The following is a 19,751-nucleotide window of genomic DNA, read 5'->3' on the forward strand; positions in this document are numbered from 1 at the left end:
CACACACACATATATATATATATATATATATATATATGATAAAATTGGCCATTCTAACCATTTATATATTAAGCCTTTTGCATATTGACATTTCACCTCCACCCACTGTCTAGATGAGGAAACCGAGAGCTGTCCAGCTCACATTGCCCTGGAAGGTGGCCAACCCGGGATTCAGTTCCAGCCCAAGTGGCTTCCAAGCACAGAGCCGTCCTGTCAGAAACCAGAGATGCCCCTCTCCTGCTCTGTGCAGCCCAGCACTAATGGGTGGTCCCGTGGGGCCCTCTACTCACGCTCCCCCAGTTGCCGACTCTCCAGGCAGCCGAGGCGGGGCAGGTCCCGGGGTAGCAGGGGCGGACGCTGGCGGGCTGTGGGCCGGGGCAGGGGGCGCTGGCCTGGTAGGTGTACTGGTAGCTGTCCTTGCCCGCGTAGACCTCGCTGCACGACACCAGCCTCTGCTGGTAGCCCTTCCCGCAGGTCACCGAGCACTGTGGACAGGGACAGAGGGCCCCCAGGGAGCTTCAGGCAGGGCTCCGGGGGTTGGTCTCCAGCTGGCCCTGCCTCCCGGGTGCCTAGGGACTCTCCCGCGGCCAGCTCTCGAAGTCCATCACAGGGCGGCCCAGGCACCCAGGGGACAGGCAGCCTGGGACACTCCCACACCTGGGGCTCCCACTGCAGGGACCTGGGGTCCCTCCAACCCCTCTCTGCGTCTCCAGGGGAGGAGGAGCAGGAGGATCCGTAGTTGTCACCAAACTGTGCTCTTCCAAACCTACAGCCACCACATCACAGAAGCCACCGACAGCCAACCCATGAGCTGCCATTTTGAGTGTGGAATGCAAACATTTAGCCAGAGGGGACTTGGGGGGAGGGTCCCTTCCCTGGGAACTGAGTGCTTCCACACGGGCCTGTCTCTTCTCTCCCTGGCCAGGGATCATCTTGTTCCCCCCTGCCCCCCAGTACTGGAGGTTACTCTAAGGGTTCTTTACCATGGGCCATGTCCCCAGTCCTTTTACTATGATGATGATGAGGTGATGAACCTGGGATTGAACTCAGGGGTGTTTGCAGGCATCGACCTTGGTCTGTCCTGACTTCAACGAGGCTGTATGTTTGAGAAGATGGGTGCTGAGAGCCCTGGCCCCTACACACCACAAGCAAAAGCAGCCCACCAGCCATTCCAGAGGGGCACAGGCGGGCATTTATTTGCTGAGGATACTGAGCCCCAAGTATGGCCAGGCTTGGTTCAGAGGCCTCCACTCTCTGAAAGGAAGCTGGGAAGAGCAGATCCTCTCAACCAGCTGCTAAAAGCCTTGTGAAAATGTCCCTTGCTCCTGGGTTCCTCCAACCAAAGCAGACCAGAGTGTTGAAGGGTTTGAGTGGCCCCTCTCTGAGGAGGGAAAATCTTGCATGTTCTGCCTGTGCTCCTGGTTCGGGTCTTATATGTGGGATTCTTCATGAGCCTGTCTTCCTGATCTAATTTGAAAATAAACCAGGTGCAGAGGCACACGCCGGTAATCACAGCAGCTGGGGAGGCTGAGGATCGCATGTTTGAGGCCAGCTTCAGCAATTTGGCAAGGCCCTAAGCAATCCAGCAAGACCCTGTCTCTAAATTAGAAAATCTACAAAAAGGGCTGGGGATGGGGCTCAGTGGTTAAGCATCCCCGGGTTCAATCCCTGGTACCACACCCAAGAAAATAACCATCATAAAATAAAATAAACAAATATATAAAGAAAGAAAATAAAAAGAAAGCACAGGACGGTGTCTCCTTCCCAGCAGGACCCTCTAGGCCTCACTGGAGGGCATCTCTGTCTGGGGTGGAGCTTGTCTTTGCAGGTCTTTCTCTGTTCTCTGCCAACCTAGAGGGGGTGACCTCCAGAAGGACACAGAGAGCTCTCTAGGAGCAGAGGTCCCAGGGACAGAGCATGCCTTGCGGTGGCACTTGCACGTTCACAGATCCTTCTAGAAGGAATTGCTCTGCCAACCCCTCTCTGCATCTCTCCCCTTGTAAACTCCCTTCCTTGTGGTCCTTCCATCTGTGTCTGGTCCTGTTTTAAGGCTTCTAGACCGTCTGCAGATCTGCACAGTTTTCAATTCATAATACAGCTGAAAATCCGATGAAGTGTGGGACTATTATTTTTTTAAAAAATCTTTCTATCTCCTCTGTCAAGGGTTTCGTGTTGTATTAAAGCTATAAGAGTGACTTGACTGAAGTCTTAGAAAGAAATGCAAACTCTTTTAACATGAAAAAGCAGCACATAGAAGATTGGCTGAGAGGAGGCTGTCATAGAGGCTGAGAGGAGGTTGTCATAGAAGGCTGAGAAGAGGCTGTCATAGAGGCCGAGAGGAGGCTGTGAGTCTTGGCCAGTGAGAGGCACAGCAGCTCCAGCCAGCTCTCAACTGAGTAGCACTTGATGGAGCTCAAGTCAAGAAGCAGAGTCCCCAGGAAGCAGAGGAGTCCACAGTCACAGGGACAGAGCCCTCAAGCGGGAGAGAGGGAGGAAAGGCAGGATGTCTTTTCCCCTGAGAGCCAGGGGTGGCTTCCTGCGAAAGCCTTGGGGACAGAAGTTGGCGACGCTGTCTGATGAAGAAATAAGGGGCAAAGAGAAGACCAGAGGAGCCCTTCCCATGAATCCCTTCCACCTCCCTGGCCTCAGGACAGTTGGGATGCAGGCCTCAAACTCGACGGCAAAGACTTCTGAACTCTCACCTGGGTCACATGCTCCTGCCTGGGGAACTGTCCGTCTGTTTCCTAATAGCCTGACCTGGTATCCCTTCACCCTACAGAGGCACAGGGCGTGGCAGGGCAGGACCACTCCTCAGCCAGGGCCCCTGCCTTCCGGCCGCGTGACTCCAGCGGGTTCTCTTCCTTCCTGGCCCAGCTGTCCAGAAACGTGGCCCCTCTTCCCTGATTTCCCCAGAGAGGCCACACAGCTGGGCTTTTGTGTGAGGCCTCCTAACTCCCCAAATGCAGCCTCCTTTCTGCCGTTGCTATTTCCAACCCTGTGCAGGCCAGGCCAGTCACGTCTGGCAAGGCCAATGTGGATTTCCCATTTCACCAATTTTGCCCAGAGAAACAGCGATCTTCTGTGATATCCAAAGAACCTCAGGGGTCTATCTCCCCTGTACACCCCCCTACTCTGCCTACCTAGACACCCCTCTCTATCGGTCAGTCCACACAAGTGATAGCATGATCATCTTCTTTTCAAACCTTATGTTTTTTTTTTTTTTTTTTTGGCAGGGGGCAAGGATTGAACTCAGGGTCACTGGACCACTGAGCCCCAACCCCAGCCCTATTTTGTATTTTATTTAGAGACAGGGTCTCCCTGAGTTGCTTAGGGCCTCTCTTTTGCTGAGGCTGGCTTTGAACATGCAATCCTCCTGCCTCAGCCTTCGGAGCTGCTGGGATTATAGGCGTGGGCCACCCTGCCTTGTAAACCTTATGATTTCTTTTTAATACTTATATACTTAGTTTGGTACTGAGGATTAGATTCTGGGGTGCTTTACTGCTAGACTACACATCCCCAACCTTTCTCTTAAATTTTATTTTATTTTTTAAACTGGGAATTGAATTCAGGGGCATTTAACTATTAAGCCCAGCTCTATTTTGTATTTTATTTAGAGACAGAGTCTAGCTGAGCTGCTTAGGGCCTCACTGAGTTGCTGAGGCTGGCTTTGAACTAGAGATCCTCCTGCCTCAGCCTCCCCAGCCACTGGGATTACAGGTGTGCACCACTGCACCCAGCCCTTCTTAATTTTTATTTACTTTTTAAAATGTAAGCCTGGGTCTCACTATGCTGCTAAGGATCTTCTTGCAGTCCCTGTCACAACTCATCATCTCATCCAGCGGAGTCTGCAGCAGGAGGAGTTGAGGGAAGTGAGACCCTGCTGCAGATCTCCCCAATTTGCACCCAGGACCCACCCGAGAGCACAAGGGTTCTCAGGGCAGAGCTGGGAGGTGGGTCCCTGTCCCTTCCCTCAGCTGCTCCCAGGCCAGGCTGACCTGGAGGCGCCCCAAGTGTCCCCGGGACCGTACCTCTGACCACTCGCCCGTGATCCACACGTACTCGCAGGGCTGCAGGCTGCAGGTCTCGCGCTCGGCTGGCCGCTGGCCGGGGGCGCAGTGCGCGCTGTGNGCCCTGGTTTGTGTGTGTGTGTGTGTGTGTGTGTGTGTGTAGTTTTTAGAGTTCTTTGTATAGCCTGAATATTAATGCTCTATCTAAGGTGCAGGTGGTAAAGATTTTCTTCCATTCTATAGGTTCTGTGTTCACATTTTTGATGGTTTCCTTTGCTGTAAAGAAGCTTTTTAGTTTGATTCTTGATTTTACTTCCTGTCTTGTTGAGGAAGTTGGTTCCAAAGTCAACATGGTGGAGAACTGGGCCTATTTTGGGCCTACTTTGGGCCTACACCTTCATGTTTATAAGCAGCTCAATCCACAATAGCCAAGCTATCGAACCAACCTAGATGCCCTACGGACAGATGAATGGATAAAGAAACTGTGGTACCTATACACAATGGAATATTACTCAGCCTTAAAGAAGAATGAAATTATGGCATTTGCTGGTAAGTGGATGGAACAGGAGACTACCATGCTAAGTGAAAAAAGCCAATCCCAAAAAATTAAAGACTGAATATTCTCTCTGATGTGCACATGCTAACACACAACAAGGGAAGGTAGGTAGGGAAGAATAGAATTTCATTGGGAAATGAAGGGAAGGGAGGGGGATGGGAACAGGAAAGACAGTGGAGTGAATGGGACAGAACTTTCCTGTGTTCATATATGAACACACGACCAGGGAAACTCCACATCATGTCCAACCACAAGAATGGGAAGTTAGACTGCATGTATGTATAATATGTCAAAATTCAATATATTCTCAGGTATATCTAAAAAGAACAAATAAGAAAAAACCCTGAGATCCTGAAGCAGGATGTCAGAGCTCTCCATTTTTTACCCTCGGCTCCCCAGGGCATGGATGAGCCGGATGAGGAAAGGAAAGGCGAAGGAGTGACTCTCAGTCTTGGAAAGGCCCTCAGGCCTGAAAACTCAACACCTACCCAAATGCAGACTTGCCTTTAAAACCAAAGCCAGGGGTCACCCAACTGCCATCTGAATACCTCTGGTGCCAGGAATGTGGTGATGGGTGCTGATTCCAGCCCTTGCCCCTATCTCCTATCCCGGGGAACCACAAATGACAAGTCCCACCTCTCCCTAGGAAGCCCCACAGACGTGGAAATGTGCTGTCCTGGCCACAGCCTGACCTACTCCAGGGTGGACGGTTCACACCCCCAATCACCCACACAGTATTCACCAAGTCTCTGCCAATGGCCAGGCCCAGGGCAGGTCCTGGTGGGGGAGAGTGGACAGGGAGTTCCAGGGTCTCAGGGAGGCGCTCCTGTTTAAGCACTAAGGATAATAGTAAGAAAGTGAGATTTAGGGTTTTCTATAATTTCTACATTTCAGATAAAGGAACTGGGATTTTTTTTTTAACCAGGAATTGAATTCAGGGGCACTCGACCACTGAGCCACATCCCCAGCCCTTTTTTGTATTTTATTTAGAGACAGGGTCTCACTGAGTTGCTTAGAGCCTTGCTAAGTTGCTGAGGCCGGCTTTGAACTTTCGGTCCTCCTGCCTCAGCCTCCAGAGCCCCTGAGATTACAGCATGCACCACTGTGCCTGGCAAGAAACTGGGATTTTAAGAGCCTTAAGTAACTCATCCCTGGTCACACATGTTTGCTCCTGTCAGTCAAGACTGGAAAAGAAGGCTAAGGATATATTTTGTTCTAGAATGATCTCTGTGTTGTCCACAAAGTTCTTATCTTTTTTGCTTCAACCAACAGCAAACTCCACCTTAGAAGTCTCATCTTGGTGATGTGTTGCTGAGCTCACCAAAACCTGTTCTTTCTAAAGAGTCCCTGTCTCTCTCTTTAAGACTCCAGATGACTTTGGGAGCTGACAGACACATGTGCTGAGCCCAGTGTCCATTTCCTTAACCCCAGTGATAAACCTGTTGCCCTGGGTTATCTAACAATCAGTGATTTTTCTAATTTAAGAGTCCAAGGAGAGCCTCAGATCTCACCTCTCACAGACAGACTTGCCCCCAAGGCATTTGAGATCCAACCTCACTCAGAGAGGTCTTTCCTAATCTGCCCGATGGACATTTTTGAGTAATGTTACTATGAACATTCATGGACAGACAGGTAAACCCGGTTTCAAATCTTATTTTTTATTTTTTATTTTTGGTACCAGGGATTAATCTCAGGGGCACTTAACCATTGAGCCATGTCCCTAGCCCTATCTTATTATTATTATTATTATTTTTTAGAGACAGGGTCTCACTGAGTCACTTAGGGCCTTGCTAAGTTGCTGAGGCTGGGTTTGAATATGTGACCCTCCTGCCTCAGCCTCCTGGGTGGCTGGGATTATAGATGTGCCACTGCACCTGGCCTGATTTCAATTCTTTAGGGTAGACCTCTAAGAAGGGAATGGCTGTGGGTCCTTCAGGAATGACTTTGTTCCTTTAGGGAGCAGAAGCCATCTCCTGCTATGTGCTGTTAGCTTCTCATTATTCGTGAACTTAAAATTGCTTGCTTGGAAGCAAAATCTCAAGAGTCTAGAATGTGGATCCTCATTTCCCAGAGGACAAGTCTGACTTAAAACCACTTTGAGGAGAGCCTGGGGGAGCAAACATCATGTCAAGGAAGGGCCTGCTTCCCCGGCTCACCCCTGCCTCAGTGATTTTGGGGGTCTGTTTTCCTGAACTAAGCTGGCAGTGATTTCGAAGGGATAATGTTTCTGTTTTTTCATTAGTAAGCCAGGTGTGTGATCCCAGTGGCTCTCCAGGCTGAGGATGGAGGATCAAAAGTTTGAGGCCAGCCTCAGCAACTTAGCAAGGCCCTCAGCAATTCAGCCAGACCCTGTCTCAAAATAAAATATAAAAGGGGCTGGGGATAGGGCTCCGTGGTTAAGCACCCCTGGGTTCTATCCCTGGTACCAGAAAAACAAAAAACCAAACCAAAAAGTGTGCAGATAGCTGCAGAAGAAATTTGTAGCTACGTGTGGAAAAAGTAATGCCTTAAAAAGGAAAGACTTGGGTGACTCAGAGAAGACAGTGATCAGTGAGCAGCCGACCTGGACTACACGTTCCAGGGCTCCGGCTCCTTTTCCTTAACCCCAAGGCTCACTTGGTGTCAATCAGTAACGGCTGAGAGCAGCAGCACCCAGACTCCTGAATGCTCTCTGCCTGCTACGTGCCTGTCCCTGCGTCTTGAGGAACAGTTGGTTAACTACCAGGACAGCTATTTGACCACGAGTAGAGAAGTGAGCTGGGAAAACCTCTCCCTTTTCAGAAAATTAAAAATTAAGCCAGGTAAATCAGTGACTGGCCCATGCCTTGGAACTGGTCAACAGCAGCTCTGAGAGTCACGTGAGGAGGGTTTTATCCTGGAATCTTTAATCCTAATGAGACGGTGGGGGCTGGGTAACTAGAAAACAAGTCCTGCCGTGCGACTGGGGGTTCAGCAGCGTCTGCTGTGATGCCTCCTCAGACTCCTGACTTAGGACTCCTCGGCATGTCCTGGAATACAATCTCTAGAATGTTCTAGAAAGCGGCCAGGAAGTTCAAGGAGTCTTATTTTAATGTCCAAAAGGCTTTCTCTGATTCCATTATAGCTTTTAGAGGAAAACCTCCAATAAATGCATAAGAAACACCTGCAGCCTCTGTGAATTCCAGCGCACTGTGTAATTCAGGAGGAGAATAATCACAGGGCTGGACTCAGTGGGATAGGTTGCTCGGGGTGCTTCGGGCTGCATGTGCCTTTAAATGTGTTAAAATTAACAGCAGGGAAATAGCTTTCCAAATTGGAGGTTGAGGAAGCCCTAAAATAAACTCTTTAAGGGTACTATTTGCTCAGCCAGGTAGGAAAGCCATGGGGTGCCGGTCTAAACAGGATCATTTAATGCGACAGGTGGAAATTGTCTGTCCTTAATGATTGTAATCAGGTTGCTTTATACTTTCAAATATACTTTTTGGTGCAGTTGCCTAACCATAGGGGGAGACCGGTCATGTGATATTCACAGGCTCTGCCTTTTGAGATTGTTGATTTTCTCCAAGGAGGAAAGACTCTGTCACTTCTAGAGTCGCAATGCCTGCAGAGCATACAGAGGGAGAAATCACAGACCGCAGGTGGAACCCAGGGTTCCTCGTGTGACCTTAAGGGTTTTTTTTTGGGGGGGGGGTACCAGGGATTTAACTCAGGGGCACTGAACCACTGAGCCCCAACCCCAGCCCTCACTGAGTTGCTTAGGGCCTCACTTTTGCTGAGGCTGGCTTTGAACTTATGATCCTCCTGCCTCAGCCTCCTGAGCCGCTGAGAGTACAGGTGTGTAGCACCACACCCAGCAAAGATTTTAAATTTTTATATTATGAGATGCAATGATGGAAAATCCCCCACCCCACAGTAAACTGTTTTTAAATCACCAAGGGCTTCTAAAGCTCATTTTAAAGTCAGGGTCTCACTGAATGGCTTAGGGCCTCCCTGAGTGGCTGAGGCTGGCTTTGAATTCTCGATCCTCCTGCCTCAGCCTCCCCTGGGATTACAGGCACGCATCTCCGTGCCCAGCAAATTTGGACATTTCTGCCCCCTGATTAACAGACTTCTGAGGAAAAAAGGAGGCAGAAATGTTACCATGGAGACATTTTACAACTTTGACGTCACTCATTCAGTCAGTCAGTATTCACAGCAGGCCCGGTTCTGGGCTGGGGACCTACACACAGCCTGGAGGGCTCCGTACCCAGCTTCCCTCCCTACTGTGCCACACAGTGCTGCAACTACTGTCAGCTCGGTGTCCTGAGTGTCACTCAGTTGCTCACTGGTGGTCACCGGGCTTAGCACCTAGGGCCACCTGTACAGCTCTGTGAGCAGACGTGGGTTCCTCACAGAATATACTTGAGTATATCTCAGGGAAAGAAGAGGAGGCCAAGGACAACTCCAAATGCTAAAGGGGGGGCCCTGCTCAAGCAGTCGGGGTTCTTGGATGGCATGATTTGAGGACTGGGATTTTAAACGCCTTCCTAAAGCACAGTACGTGGAGCTTTGCAAGTGGCCATACGGATTTATCAAATGAAGTACTGAGTGATAGGAGCCCTGTGTCCACATCCCACCCTGGTCCCACCCCACTGTGACCATCGTGAAGATCACTAAGACATCCTGCTCGTCCTCGGAGTCCAGATCTGCATGAGCAAAACCACGTTCCTCTGCTGGGCCAGGAGCAGGTGGGCAGAGCTGCAGAGGTCTTGCTTATCAAGGCAGATGCCTTTCTGACAAGGAAAAGGGGTCATGTGCTGAAACAAGACATCTCACCAACGTACAGGTGAGTTTACTACCTCAGAGAGAGGAGCAGAAAGCACAAGATACTCGCAACATGCCACAAGATGTAGGTGTTTGCCAAGAACCACTAAGAGAGAGGGTCCTGTCCAGGGAACTCCAGCTGTCCCACCCTGGGGGCCCGGATGTTGCTCTGGGCCTGCTCCCCAGATCAGGTCGAGGGTCATTAGGGAGGAAAGTCAAAACATGTGCCTGAGTGAGAGGGTCCCAGGAGAACAAGACAGAGCCGTGTGGGTGCCTGTGCTCTAGGGGCCAGGAGTGGGCTGCATGGGGAAGCAACCACCCTCCTTACTGTTTAACCAGGACACCTGTGACCACAGAGGTAGGAACAATCAAGGATCCCATCAGGTGGCCCCAGGCAAACAGGTCGGACGTGCAAAGGGTCACACCGCTCCTGATCTGGGCTCCTGATCTGGTCAGCTCAGGTTCTCAGGCACCGTGGACACTCCCTCTCCACTGTGCTGCCCTGGGGACATTCTGAGCAGGCCACCAACAGCCTTTTACATGAGGACATGAAGGTCCGGATGGATTTCTCAAGCTTCCAGCTGCCCTGAGCATCCCTCTGCCACAGCGCACAGCCTCCCGTGACCCCAGGTCCTCCTCCAAACTCTCAAGCTCGGGGGCAGGAGGGAGACTCTTGGAGCTGCCCTCCATTGTTAATGGGGTCTCTTCTCTTGGTTAATCTCTGGAAATGTCTTAAACAGAGGTCCCAGCCAGACTGTGTCCTTAGGTCTTCTTCTTCTGTTTTTTGGTACCAGGGATTGAACCCAGGGGTGCTTAACCACTGAGCCCCATCCCCAGCCCTTTTTATATTTTATTTAGAGTTAGAGTCTCAATAAGTTGCTTAGGGCCTCACTAAGTTGCTGAGGCTGGCTTTGAATTCACATCCTCCTGCCTCAGCCTCCCACCTCAGCCTCTGAGCCACTGGGATGACAGGTGTGAGCCACTGCGCTCGGCAGGTCTTCTTACTCAGAGATTGAAAGCAATATCTGAAGATAGATTTTCAAAGATCCATCTGCACAGCGTATGTGAAGACATAAACTTCAGGTTTACTTTGTATGACAGGAAAAGTGGAATTTCATCAGTGCTTCTGGGGCAAGGTCCCCTCTCCGCCTTTTTTTTTTTTTTTTTGAGATTTAGAAGGAGTCTCAAGGGAGCTTGGGGTGGGGTTTGGTGATTGGTTCTAGCAGGTTCAGAAACCGGCTGAAGCCTGAACAGTCCACTTCGGTCCATTTCTCAATGCTCTCTTACTTCTACTCCCTGGAGCAGTCACACAGAGCAGAGTTGGTGTGAGATGGAGAGGGACAGGGCGGAAGCAGCCAATAAACAAGGACTGCACGGAGAAGAAGCCGGGTGTGGTGGTGCTCGCATGTCACCCCAGCAGTGGGGGCTGAGGCAGGAGGATCACAAGTTCAAGACCAGCCTCAGCAACTTAGTGAGGCCCTAAGCAACTCAGGGAGACCCTGTCTCTAAATAAAAAATGTCTGGGGGTGTGGCTCAGTGGTTAAGTACCCCTGGGTTCAATCCCTGGTACCAAAAAAAGAAAAAGACAATTGCAAGAGAATTAAGAGGTATTATTAAGGCAGGGGGACAAAGGAGCCTCCAGTTTCTTCTGCATTGGACATGCCAATTTCCAAACCATAATTGATGCCTCTCTCTATCTTTCTCAGAGTTCCTGTTATCCCCACCCTGCAGACGGTAAAGCCAAGACTCAGAGAAATCTAGAATCCTTGCTCTGAGTCTCGTGGCTGGCAGGCAGCAGAGCTGGGGTAGGAACCAGGTCTGTGTTCTAAGTCTCCGGGTTCCCAGTAACGTACAGGGCTCCCGTGCAACGAACCGGAACTGTATCTGATGTAGGCACTGCTGCCCGCTACCCTCTGATGGACGCAGACCTGACTCATGGGCTGGGGATGTGGCTCAGTGGTTGAGTGCTCCTGAGTTTAGTTCCTGGTAACCCCCCCTCCCAAATAAAAAAGAATGCAGGTGGACATCTCATCATAGTTAAGAAAACAAACTTAAGATCCCAACTTTTGCTTCTTCCCGGTGATTAGTATGTGACACGGACTCTCAGAACCTCAGTTTTCTCATCTATAAAATGGGATGATGATAATAATATTCATCTAATCTAGTGGTTAGAAAGATTGAGTGAGGTGACATGAACACAAAGCACCCACCTCACTACCAAGTATAGTGTCTTTTCTCCCCAAATTGTAACCCTTTCTGTGCATTCCCAGAGCGATTCTGGGTCCGGGGGACTCCTGACCTATCTTTGAGCTTTAAACAGCTTGCAATTTTATTTATTGCAACATCAGAGGAGGTGGTTTTGTTTTCATTTTCTTTCCCCCCTTTGTGCAATCAGAACACACACATACTTGCTCTGGAAACTGAGGTCACCTCTTATTAATGTCTTACCTTCCCAGCCAGACTTTTCTCCAGGGACACTTAGTGTTTTCTTTAGCTAAACATTAACTGGGGATGGGGCGGGGAGTAAGTCTGGCTTATTTCTGCACCCATGGAAGAGTTTTAGATGCTGTCCTTCTTTCACAATCACTGGAAATCCTTCACTAGTGAATCCCAGTTTCACAGGAGCACCCGTCTTCTATCCGACAGCCCAAGTCATGCAAAAAGGGGGAAAATACACAGCAGGTCCTACCTACAGTCTGCCTTCTGGCTGGCGGCTATTGCAAGAATACAGAGTGGCCCAATCTGGACCTGCAGAGTTAACATGTCCCTCCCGCCTGCCCCTCCTGTGAGTCTTATCTTTAGGCATTTGGCTCAAGGCCTGGAGAACTTGTCTGGCACAGTCAGACCCAGGACGTTGGGGACACACGGAGCCTGGGGAGGAGCAGCTTCTGCAGGGCGCTCCCCACCCCGCGGTGGGAATGCTGCAGACTTGACAGCCCGCCTTTGGGAAAGGGCCAGCCACCACGCCACCCTGCTGCAGGGCCCCGGGCTTCCCAAGGTGGAGGTGACGCCCGCCAGGGGCGGGGCAAGCGACAGGTGTCCCCACTCACCTCCTGCCACTGCTCGGCCCTCCAGGTGAAGCGCGGGCACGGCGGGCCCTGGCAGATGCGCTCAGACGCGGGTCGCACGAAGGGGTCGCACTGGGTGTCGCGCGCTGGTCTGTGCGTCCCGATCTGACAGCTCACGCGCCTCTGCTGCATGCCGGGACCACAGGACGCCGAGCACTGGGAAGACAGAGGACGGTAAGTGGCCGCTTTGGCTAATTTTTTGGTGGGGGGAGGTGAGGAGGCGGGCGGTGCCCTCCTAACCCAGTGACCTTCACTGCTAGCGCGACAGTGGGACCCACGGGCACTTGGGAACTCAGCCGCTGGAGGGGCTGCAGGCTTGGGAAGAGCCACCCAAGTGGCAGGGGGTCTCTGAGTTAGCAAAGCCCCCCGAGGGGGATTGGAGCGCTGGGAAGAGTGGGGTGGAGCAGTCAGCCCCCCAGAGGACAAGGCTGTCACAGGGAATGACAAGTTGGGATGATGTCTATCCTGGAGGGTCTGAGGTTCTTGAAAATCAGGAAGAATTTACAAGAAATCGAAATTCTACAATTCAAATCCAAACTTACAATTGGTCTAAGAAGAATTTCTTGGCAGATTCAAGTCAGAACCCAAGGAGAGTAAACCCGGGACCATTTTAGGGCCATATAAGCAGAATTATTTCCTCTAGTCTCTTCCTTTTCTGGCTCCTATTTTTGGAAACATTTTTTTTTTTAAAACCATGGAATTCACTAAAGTATTCGTGTCTATTTACAACCTCAGATAAATGTATGAAGAATAAAAGCTGACAAGAAAAAAAATCACTTCCTCGGGCTTAATGTGCTCTGCTGTTGAAAAATAACTGTTAATCACGCAGAAACATTTTTGTTTGACCAAGTTGCAAAACACCATATTAAATCTGCAATTAACTTTCCTCTAAATTAATTTTTTAATGGCTTCCTCGTTGCTGGGTTTCATAATCTCACTTATGTTCAGGCCCAAGAATGATTGTCTTTATTAAGGTTTTGACAGGAACGAAAGGCAACCTTTGATTGGAAGGAGCTACATCTTACTGCTTAGAGCAATTACAAATGATGACCCAGTTTTTGTGATAGCTCAGCCCCCATTAATTTGCTGGGGTTGAGACAAGGAGTTTGATATACATGAAAGCTACATGGCTAAGAGAAGTCTCCCTAAAGAACAGGATCTTGCTCTTTTAAACTAGAAAGACCGTCTGGTTCAATTAACCCTCAGCGGTCTCTGCTGTCTCTGGGGCTAATGACCTTCCTCTGTGCACAACCCAAAGGGTTCTGCTGGATCTTAAGTTCCCCCCTATTTCAGATTTTAAGAAAACAGGTGACACTCTTTAGAAGGCAGCGGGGACGTTGTATTGTTTCAGCTGAGTCTCTGCTCGGGAGGCAGGGTTCACATCAAAGCTAGCTAAGGAGAAGGAAATAGGTTGGATCCACGTTGCTGTATTGTTTGGGCTTAATTGTATTAATTAAGTGAGTTTAATTAAGTTAATTGTATTAATGGAATTGAGTTTGTGACCCACAAGGAGCCAGACTTTTGAAGTCATTATGTCCTGGGTGGGAGGGGAGGGTTCCTGGATGCCAGGGACAGCTCTGTCTCCAGGGAATGGCCCTTGAATGCTCATGGGAGGGACAGGAATAATATTTCTCAATGATTACTCCGTGAAAGAAAATGAGCTGAGGCACAGCAGAGCTACCCAAGTGACAGAATTGTTCAAACAACAATGCCACCAACCATTAACAGCAAGAACCAAGAAGCCCTTTGGCTATTTATTCACAAACTCATAAATATTTGAATCACCTAAAGGAAAATAAAATGAAAAAGAGCTGAAGACTTTTAGAGTGTATAATACTATGTTGGCTATTCAGTAAATGGAACCTCTTTTTGATGCTCTGGTTATTGAATAGTTAAATTATGGTTAATGGAGAGAAGGTATAAAGGGTCATAATGATCTAAAAATTTTAAAAAATCACTACTTAAATTGTTTGATCGTTTTTCAAAAGACAATTAAAGACACACACACACACACACACACAAAAGAATTCAATTATGCAATGTGTTGTTTGGGGCTTCTGATCTGCATACTATCAAAACCAGCTCTGAAATAACCCATTCAGAAGTTTCAGCCCCCCTGAAATGGTACAGCAAGCTACAGGCCCTGCCTTTCTGAATCTTGCTTCTATGCTCATTGCTCAAACAGCCTGCGAGTTCATCTTTGGTATTTGATCTTTCTTCCTGGGCTGTCTCAAGGGACATAGCAATTTGCATACAGAGCTGGCCAGGCTTGGTTGGTGAATTCTAAGAGATCTGTGCAGAAACTCCATGAATAAAACAGCTTCAGAAAGACCTCTGTGTGACCCTGGAGGTGGTGGCCGGGGGTGTGCTCATGTGTATTTAATTTTGCTAACTCCACTCAGTGTACCTCTGAGTTACTTTGAGTGGCCTTGGTTAATGTGTCCCCCCCACGGCCACCACTGCGGCTGCTGCCAACATCATCCGAGCACAGCGGACTGCGCAAGGTTGAGAGATGTTGTCAGTTCTGACCTAAGAAGCAGGGAGCTGCTGGAACCCAGAATTCACCAACTCAGAGGGGGAACTTGGTGCTTATCTATGTAGATAGGAAGAATCTCTGTGGAACTTCTGGCATTTGGGGAATCATAACACATATGTGAAAACCTGGAGAGAATTTTTACACACTTTCTTCTAGCATTACCGCTAAAATTATGGAGAGGGGACTTTATTTTAGAGTAGGAATTAGATAGAAAGATAACTATATCAACCCACTTTTCTGAATAATAACAACAATAATAGCAGACTTTTACCAAGCCCTTAATAGATATCAGACTCTATGAAGGGTCTTCAACCTAACGATTCCTTTTTGTGGGGGCTGCATGGGCACTGTGGGGCATTTAGCAGGATCCTTGGTTTGTCCTCACTAGGTACCAATTACACTTTCCCTCACCCTGAGCTGTGACAACCCAAGCTGTCTCCAGACATTGCCAAATGTCCCATGGGGTACAAAATTACCCCCAGTTGAGGGCTTAGTTCTATGCTCAGCATTTTCCATGAAACATCTTTTTTATTTCCTAACAAACCTTTTTATGTAGGTATTCCACAAATAAGTAAAGAACAGAGATAATCACCTTAGCTCCAACAAAAGCAAAAAGGAAAAAAAATGAATCCAAATAAACCTTGTCCAGGGCAATGCAGCATAGATACTGTGGGTTGGAATTGACTCCAGTTTTAAACTATGGCAATCATGATGTTTTCTTATATCTCTCAGCAAGAGTGTTGGCGAGGAGTGCAAACAAAACCCAGGCAAATGGAGAGCAGAAATCATGAAAGCAACTTTGTTCTCATCCTGGCCATATGCATATGGTTTCCTTAACCTCTCAGAGGATACAAAGTCCACATATACTCATATACTCGTTTCTCCATTACTCATTGAGGCATGCGTCAGTCTCAGACACCACCACCTAGTGGCTTGCATTGAAATTACAAGAAAAGTCATAACTTAGAGCAGCTGCTATTTCAACTTTAGCACTGAAGATCTTTAAAAACTGGGTCCTTATTTCACTACATCGAAGACACCATGGACTACAAGATGTATCCTTGCATTTTTGAATAAGTAAGAAAGAAACCAGGACTGTTAATTAAGTCACAGCATTTCACTGTGTGTTGGGCCCATGCTAACTGCCAAGGTGTTGAATCATGATAGAGACCTACGTCTCAGGATTGACGCATGAACTGATTGAAAGAATCATGACTAATGAATGGTGAAGTACATTTTCATTCCAAACCGATCATTGATTTTTATTTTCAGCTTCATTTTAAGTAAAAACAAACAAACAAACAAACAAACAAAACAAAACAAAAAATAGCTTACCAACCAGCCAAACAAAAAATCCTTTATATAGGAACAGGAATAAGTTTTAAAATTCTGCTCTGAACTGTTTTTAAAAGATGAGAATACAGAGCCTTCAAATTTATCAGGCTGAATCAAGAAGCCGATGGTGATGTTTGTTTTAAAATTTTATGGGTAGCTGGGCACAGTGGTGTACGCCTATAATCCCAGTGGCTTGGGAGGCTGAGGCAGGAGGATTGAGAGTTCAAGCCAGCCTCAGCAATAGTGAGGCACTAAGCAACTTGGTGAGACCCTGACTCTAAATAAAATACTAAATAGGGCTGGGGTCAAGTGCTCCTGGGTTTAATCCCCAGTACCAAAACAATAAAAACTAAAACTAAAAAAATAAATAAATTTCATGGATATCCCTTAGCTCTTGATCCAAACCATGTAAACAAATTGAACATGAACTTTCTCTCTTTTTAGTTGTAGATGGACACAGTACCTTTATTTTATTTATTTATTTTTATGTGGTGCTGAGGATCAAACCCAGGGCCTCACACATGTGAGGCAAGCGCTCTACCAGTGAGCCCTAGCCACAGCCTTGAACATGAACTCTCGGTAGTGGTGGTGGGGAGCCCCTTGAAGTCTTTAGTGATGATGTTTTTTAACAAAACAAACAAAACCCAACCCAGCTGATTCCCTTCAAAACTTCAAGATTTCTAAAAAGACATTGAAACAAAACATTCCATTTCAAATCTCAAAACACCAAATTTTGGGGAGAGACTATTAAGAGTAACATGGCTATAGGAGTCTCCCATCCCAATACTCTGTCTGCCTTATTATCATCCAGTATTTTTGACACCATGAAAAATTGCACTAATTATTTTTTCTACCTTGAAGACAGGAAGACTGAAACATAGCTACCAGCAAAAGAGTAGGAAGACCAGATATAAAATCTCCTAAATATCCTTGCCAATTGGGCCATAATCACTCTTGCCCAACAGTCCTGCCTTGGGGACGCTGCTGTTTCCTGCTGATCTCTAGGGAGCCAACAATCTCTGATCATGTGGATGAGTTTCAGGCACGCTTCTAAATTGCACAAAGCACACCTTCCCAGGCTGCACCCTGTCTGTCCAGCTTTTATAACGCATTTCTACAAATCAAATCAGGACATTATCAAGCTGGCCACAGATCATTACATAACTGGGTTTGCTTGCCTCTCCTTTAAAGGTGGCAATTGGTTTGAACAATCGGTGTGGTTTGTTTGGGAAGGCATTCTGATAATCCCATTACCTTATGTTTACAAAAATTAAAAAAAAAAATTTAAAAAGCCAGGTGCGGTGGCACATGCCTGTCATCCCAGCAGCTCAGGAGGCTGAGAAAGGAGGATCCTGATTCCAAGCCAGCCTCGGCAAAAGCAAGGTGCTAAGCAACTCAGTGAGACCCTCCTGTCTCTAACTAAAATACAAAATAGGGCTGGGGATGGGGGGCTCAGTGGTCCATGCTCCTGAGTTCAATCCCCAGTACCCATTCCCCAAACCGCCCAGAGTTAAACCTAATCATCCCAATTTTGTAAGCAGTTTTAGGCTTCCCCCATAAGATCATGGGATACTGAGTAAACTCCCTGTGTTTACCAATAAGGAGCAAGAGAGTCTTTTAATCATCTCTTTAGTGAGTAAACTGGCCTTTAAAATGAGCATCGTTTATGTGCTCTGAGCTGAATATTCAGGGAGAAATGTAGAATAGATAAATAGAGGCCAAGGGACATAAAGAAGAGCAAGAGTGTAAAGTTTACAAGAAGCCAAGCTAATTAGTGGGGCATCTTAATCACGCTGGCTGCAGGCTTCAGATGAACCAGAGAGCTCCCCAAATAAGGAGGACGGGCAGTTAGCAGATGACAGTGGTCATTAGAAACCATGCAGAAGGACGAGCAGTAGGCCACAATGCTTGAATGGGATTCCTTACGGAACCATCTCTACCTGGGCACAGACTCTTTGTTGAATTAGAACAGATAGCAGCTCCATGTTTCCTGATGATGAAGGGCTTGGGAGGGATGAGGTTACTGTGCCAGGGATGGTGTCCTGTATGTCACACTTCTGTGATATGAAATGTGGCTGGGGGTAGGGAGGACAAGGCTTCCAGCAGCTCTAGACATTTAAGAAAAATCCGGGCTGGGTGCTGTGGCGCACACCTGTCATCCCAGCAGCTCAGGAGGCTGAGGCAGGAGGATCTGAGTTCAAAGCCAGCCTCAGCAACTTAGTGAGGCCCTAAGCAACTCAGTGAGACCCTGTGTCTAAATAAAATACAAAATAGGGCTGGGGATGGGGCTCCATGGTTAAGGGCCCCTGGGTTCAATCCCTGGTGAAGGAAGGAAGGAAGGAAGGAAGGAAGGAAGGAAGGAAGGAAGGAAGGAAAGAGAGAGAGAACCTCCAAGATAAATTCAAACCCACTCAGCCTCGGTGGGACCTGAATCAGTGGTTTTCTAAGTGGTGAGTGACCAAGGCCATTAGCCAAGGATCAAGGGGTGCGAGACCTCAGACACCCACTACCACATGGAACTCCTCCTTGCAATCACCCCTAGAAGTTATTATGCAAAGCTTCAGGGACTGAATCCACCTGCTCAAGGTCACCTGGTGAGTGTCCAGAGTGTCCCATAAAGACTCGTCCCTCCCAGTCTCGAGTGCCCCTCTGTGACACCAAGCCCATGCAGAGAAACGGGAGCGACCGCAGCAGGAGGAAGCAGCCAGTAGGGGAGAAGCATTGCTCACCTGACTCCATGCGCCAGCCTTCCATTTGGGACACCGTCCTCCTCGGCACCTTCTGTGCCCATGTGGCTTAGCCAGGTGTTTACAGTAATCACTCTCTAACTGGCTTCCATCTTTTGCCATGCAGTAAACATTTCGCTGTTTGTGCCCTCGACCACAAGACACAGAGCACTGCAACATAAAGCAACGGCAAGGTTGTTGTTGTTGAATCACATGGAGGTGGTAAAGCCTGCCTGAGAGATGTCAAGGTCAAGAGCGCGTCTAACCAGAGTCACCATGCCCTCCTTTTCCAGAGCCACTTTGGATCCTATCTCAAGGCTCCACTGGGAATACAGGTGGCATTGAGAACACATGTCCCACAGCAACCCCAAGTGGCATCCTGTCTCCCTTAAGAGTGTGGATAGATTCTGATCACTGAGGCCAGAAACAGAGCTCATGTACCCAGAGTTACCTTGAGAATCTGATTGAAAGAGGTCCTTCTATCAAGGCTGAGGCAGGAGGATCCCAAGTTCACAGCCAGCCTCAGCAGTTTAGCGAGGCCCTAAGCAACTTAGTGAGACCCTGTCTCTAAATAAAATACAAAATAGGGCTGGGGGCATGGCTCAGTGGTTAAGACCCCTGGGTTCAATTCCCGGTACCAAAGTAAATAAATAAACAAACAAACAAATAAAATAAATGAATAAAAAGTCCTATTATCAAATAGTAAGATATGTTTTCAAAATCCCCTGTGTCCATATTTTT

At 48.1% G+C, this 19,751-nt stretch overlaps 1 protein-coding gene across 1 annotated transcript in view; it reads right to left on the reverse strand.

Annotated features, from left to right (window-relative positions):
• Nucleotides 1-19,751, reverse strand: part of Adamts9 (ADAM metallopeptidase with thrombospondin type 1 motif 9) — a 147,897-nt gene that overhangs the window by 25,160 nt on the left and 102,986 nt on the right. The window contains exons 24-28 of the mRNA XM_048801020.1: nt 19,014-19,181; nt 12,392-12,569; nt 10,758-10,771; nt 4,029-4,181; nt 291-485 (exon numbers count right to left, since the gene is read on the reverse strand). Coding sequence (XP_048656977.1) covers nt 291-485; nt 4,029-4,181; nt 10,758-10,771; nt 12,392-12,569; nt 19,014-19,181 — 708 coding nt within the window. The remainder of the gene's footprint in view (nt 1-290; nt 486-4,028; nt 4,182-10,757; nt 10,772-12,391; nt 12,570-19,013; nt 19,182-19,751) is intronic.

Source organism: Marmota marmota, unplaced genomic scaffold (assembly GCF_001458135.2).
Source record: "Marmota marmota marmota unplaced genomic scaffold, marMar, whole genome shotgun sequence".
NCBI classification, from domain to species: Eukaryota; Metazoa; Chordata; class Mammalia; order Rodentia; family Sciuridae; genus Marmota; species Marmota marmota.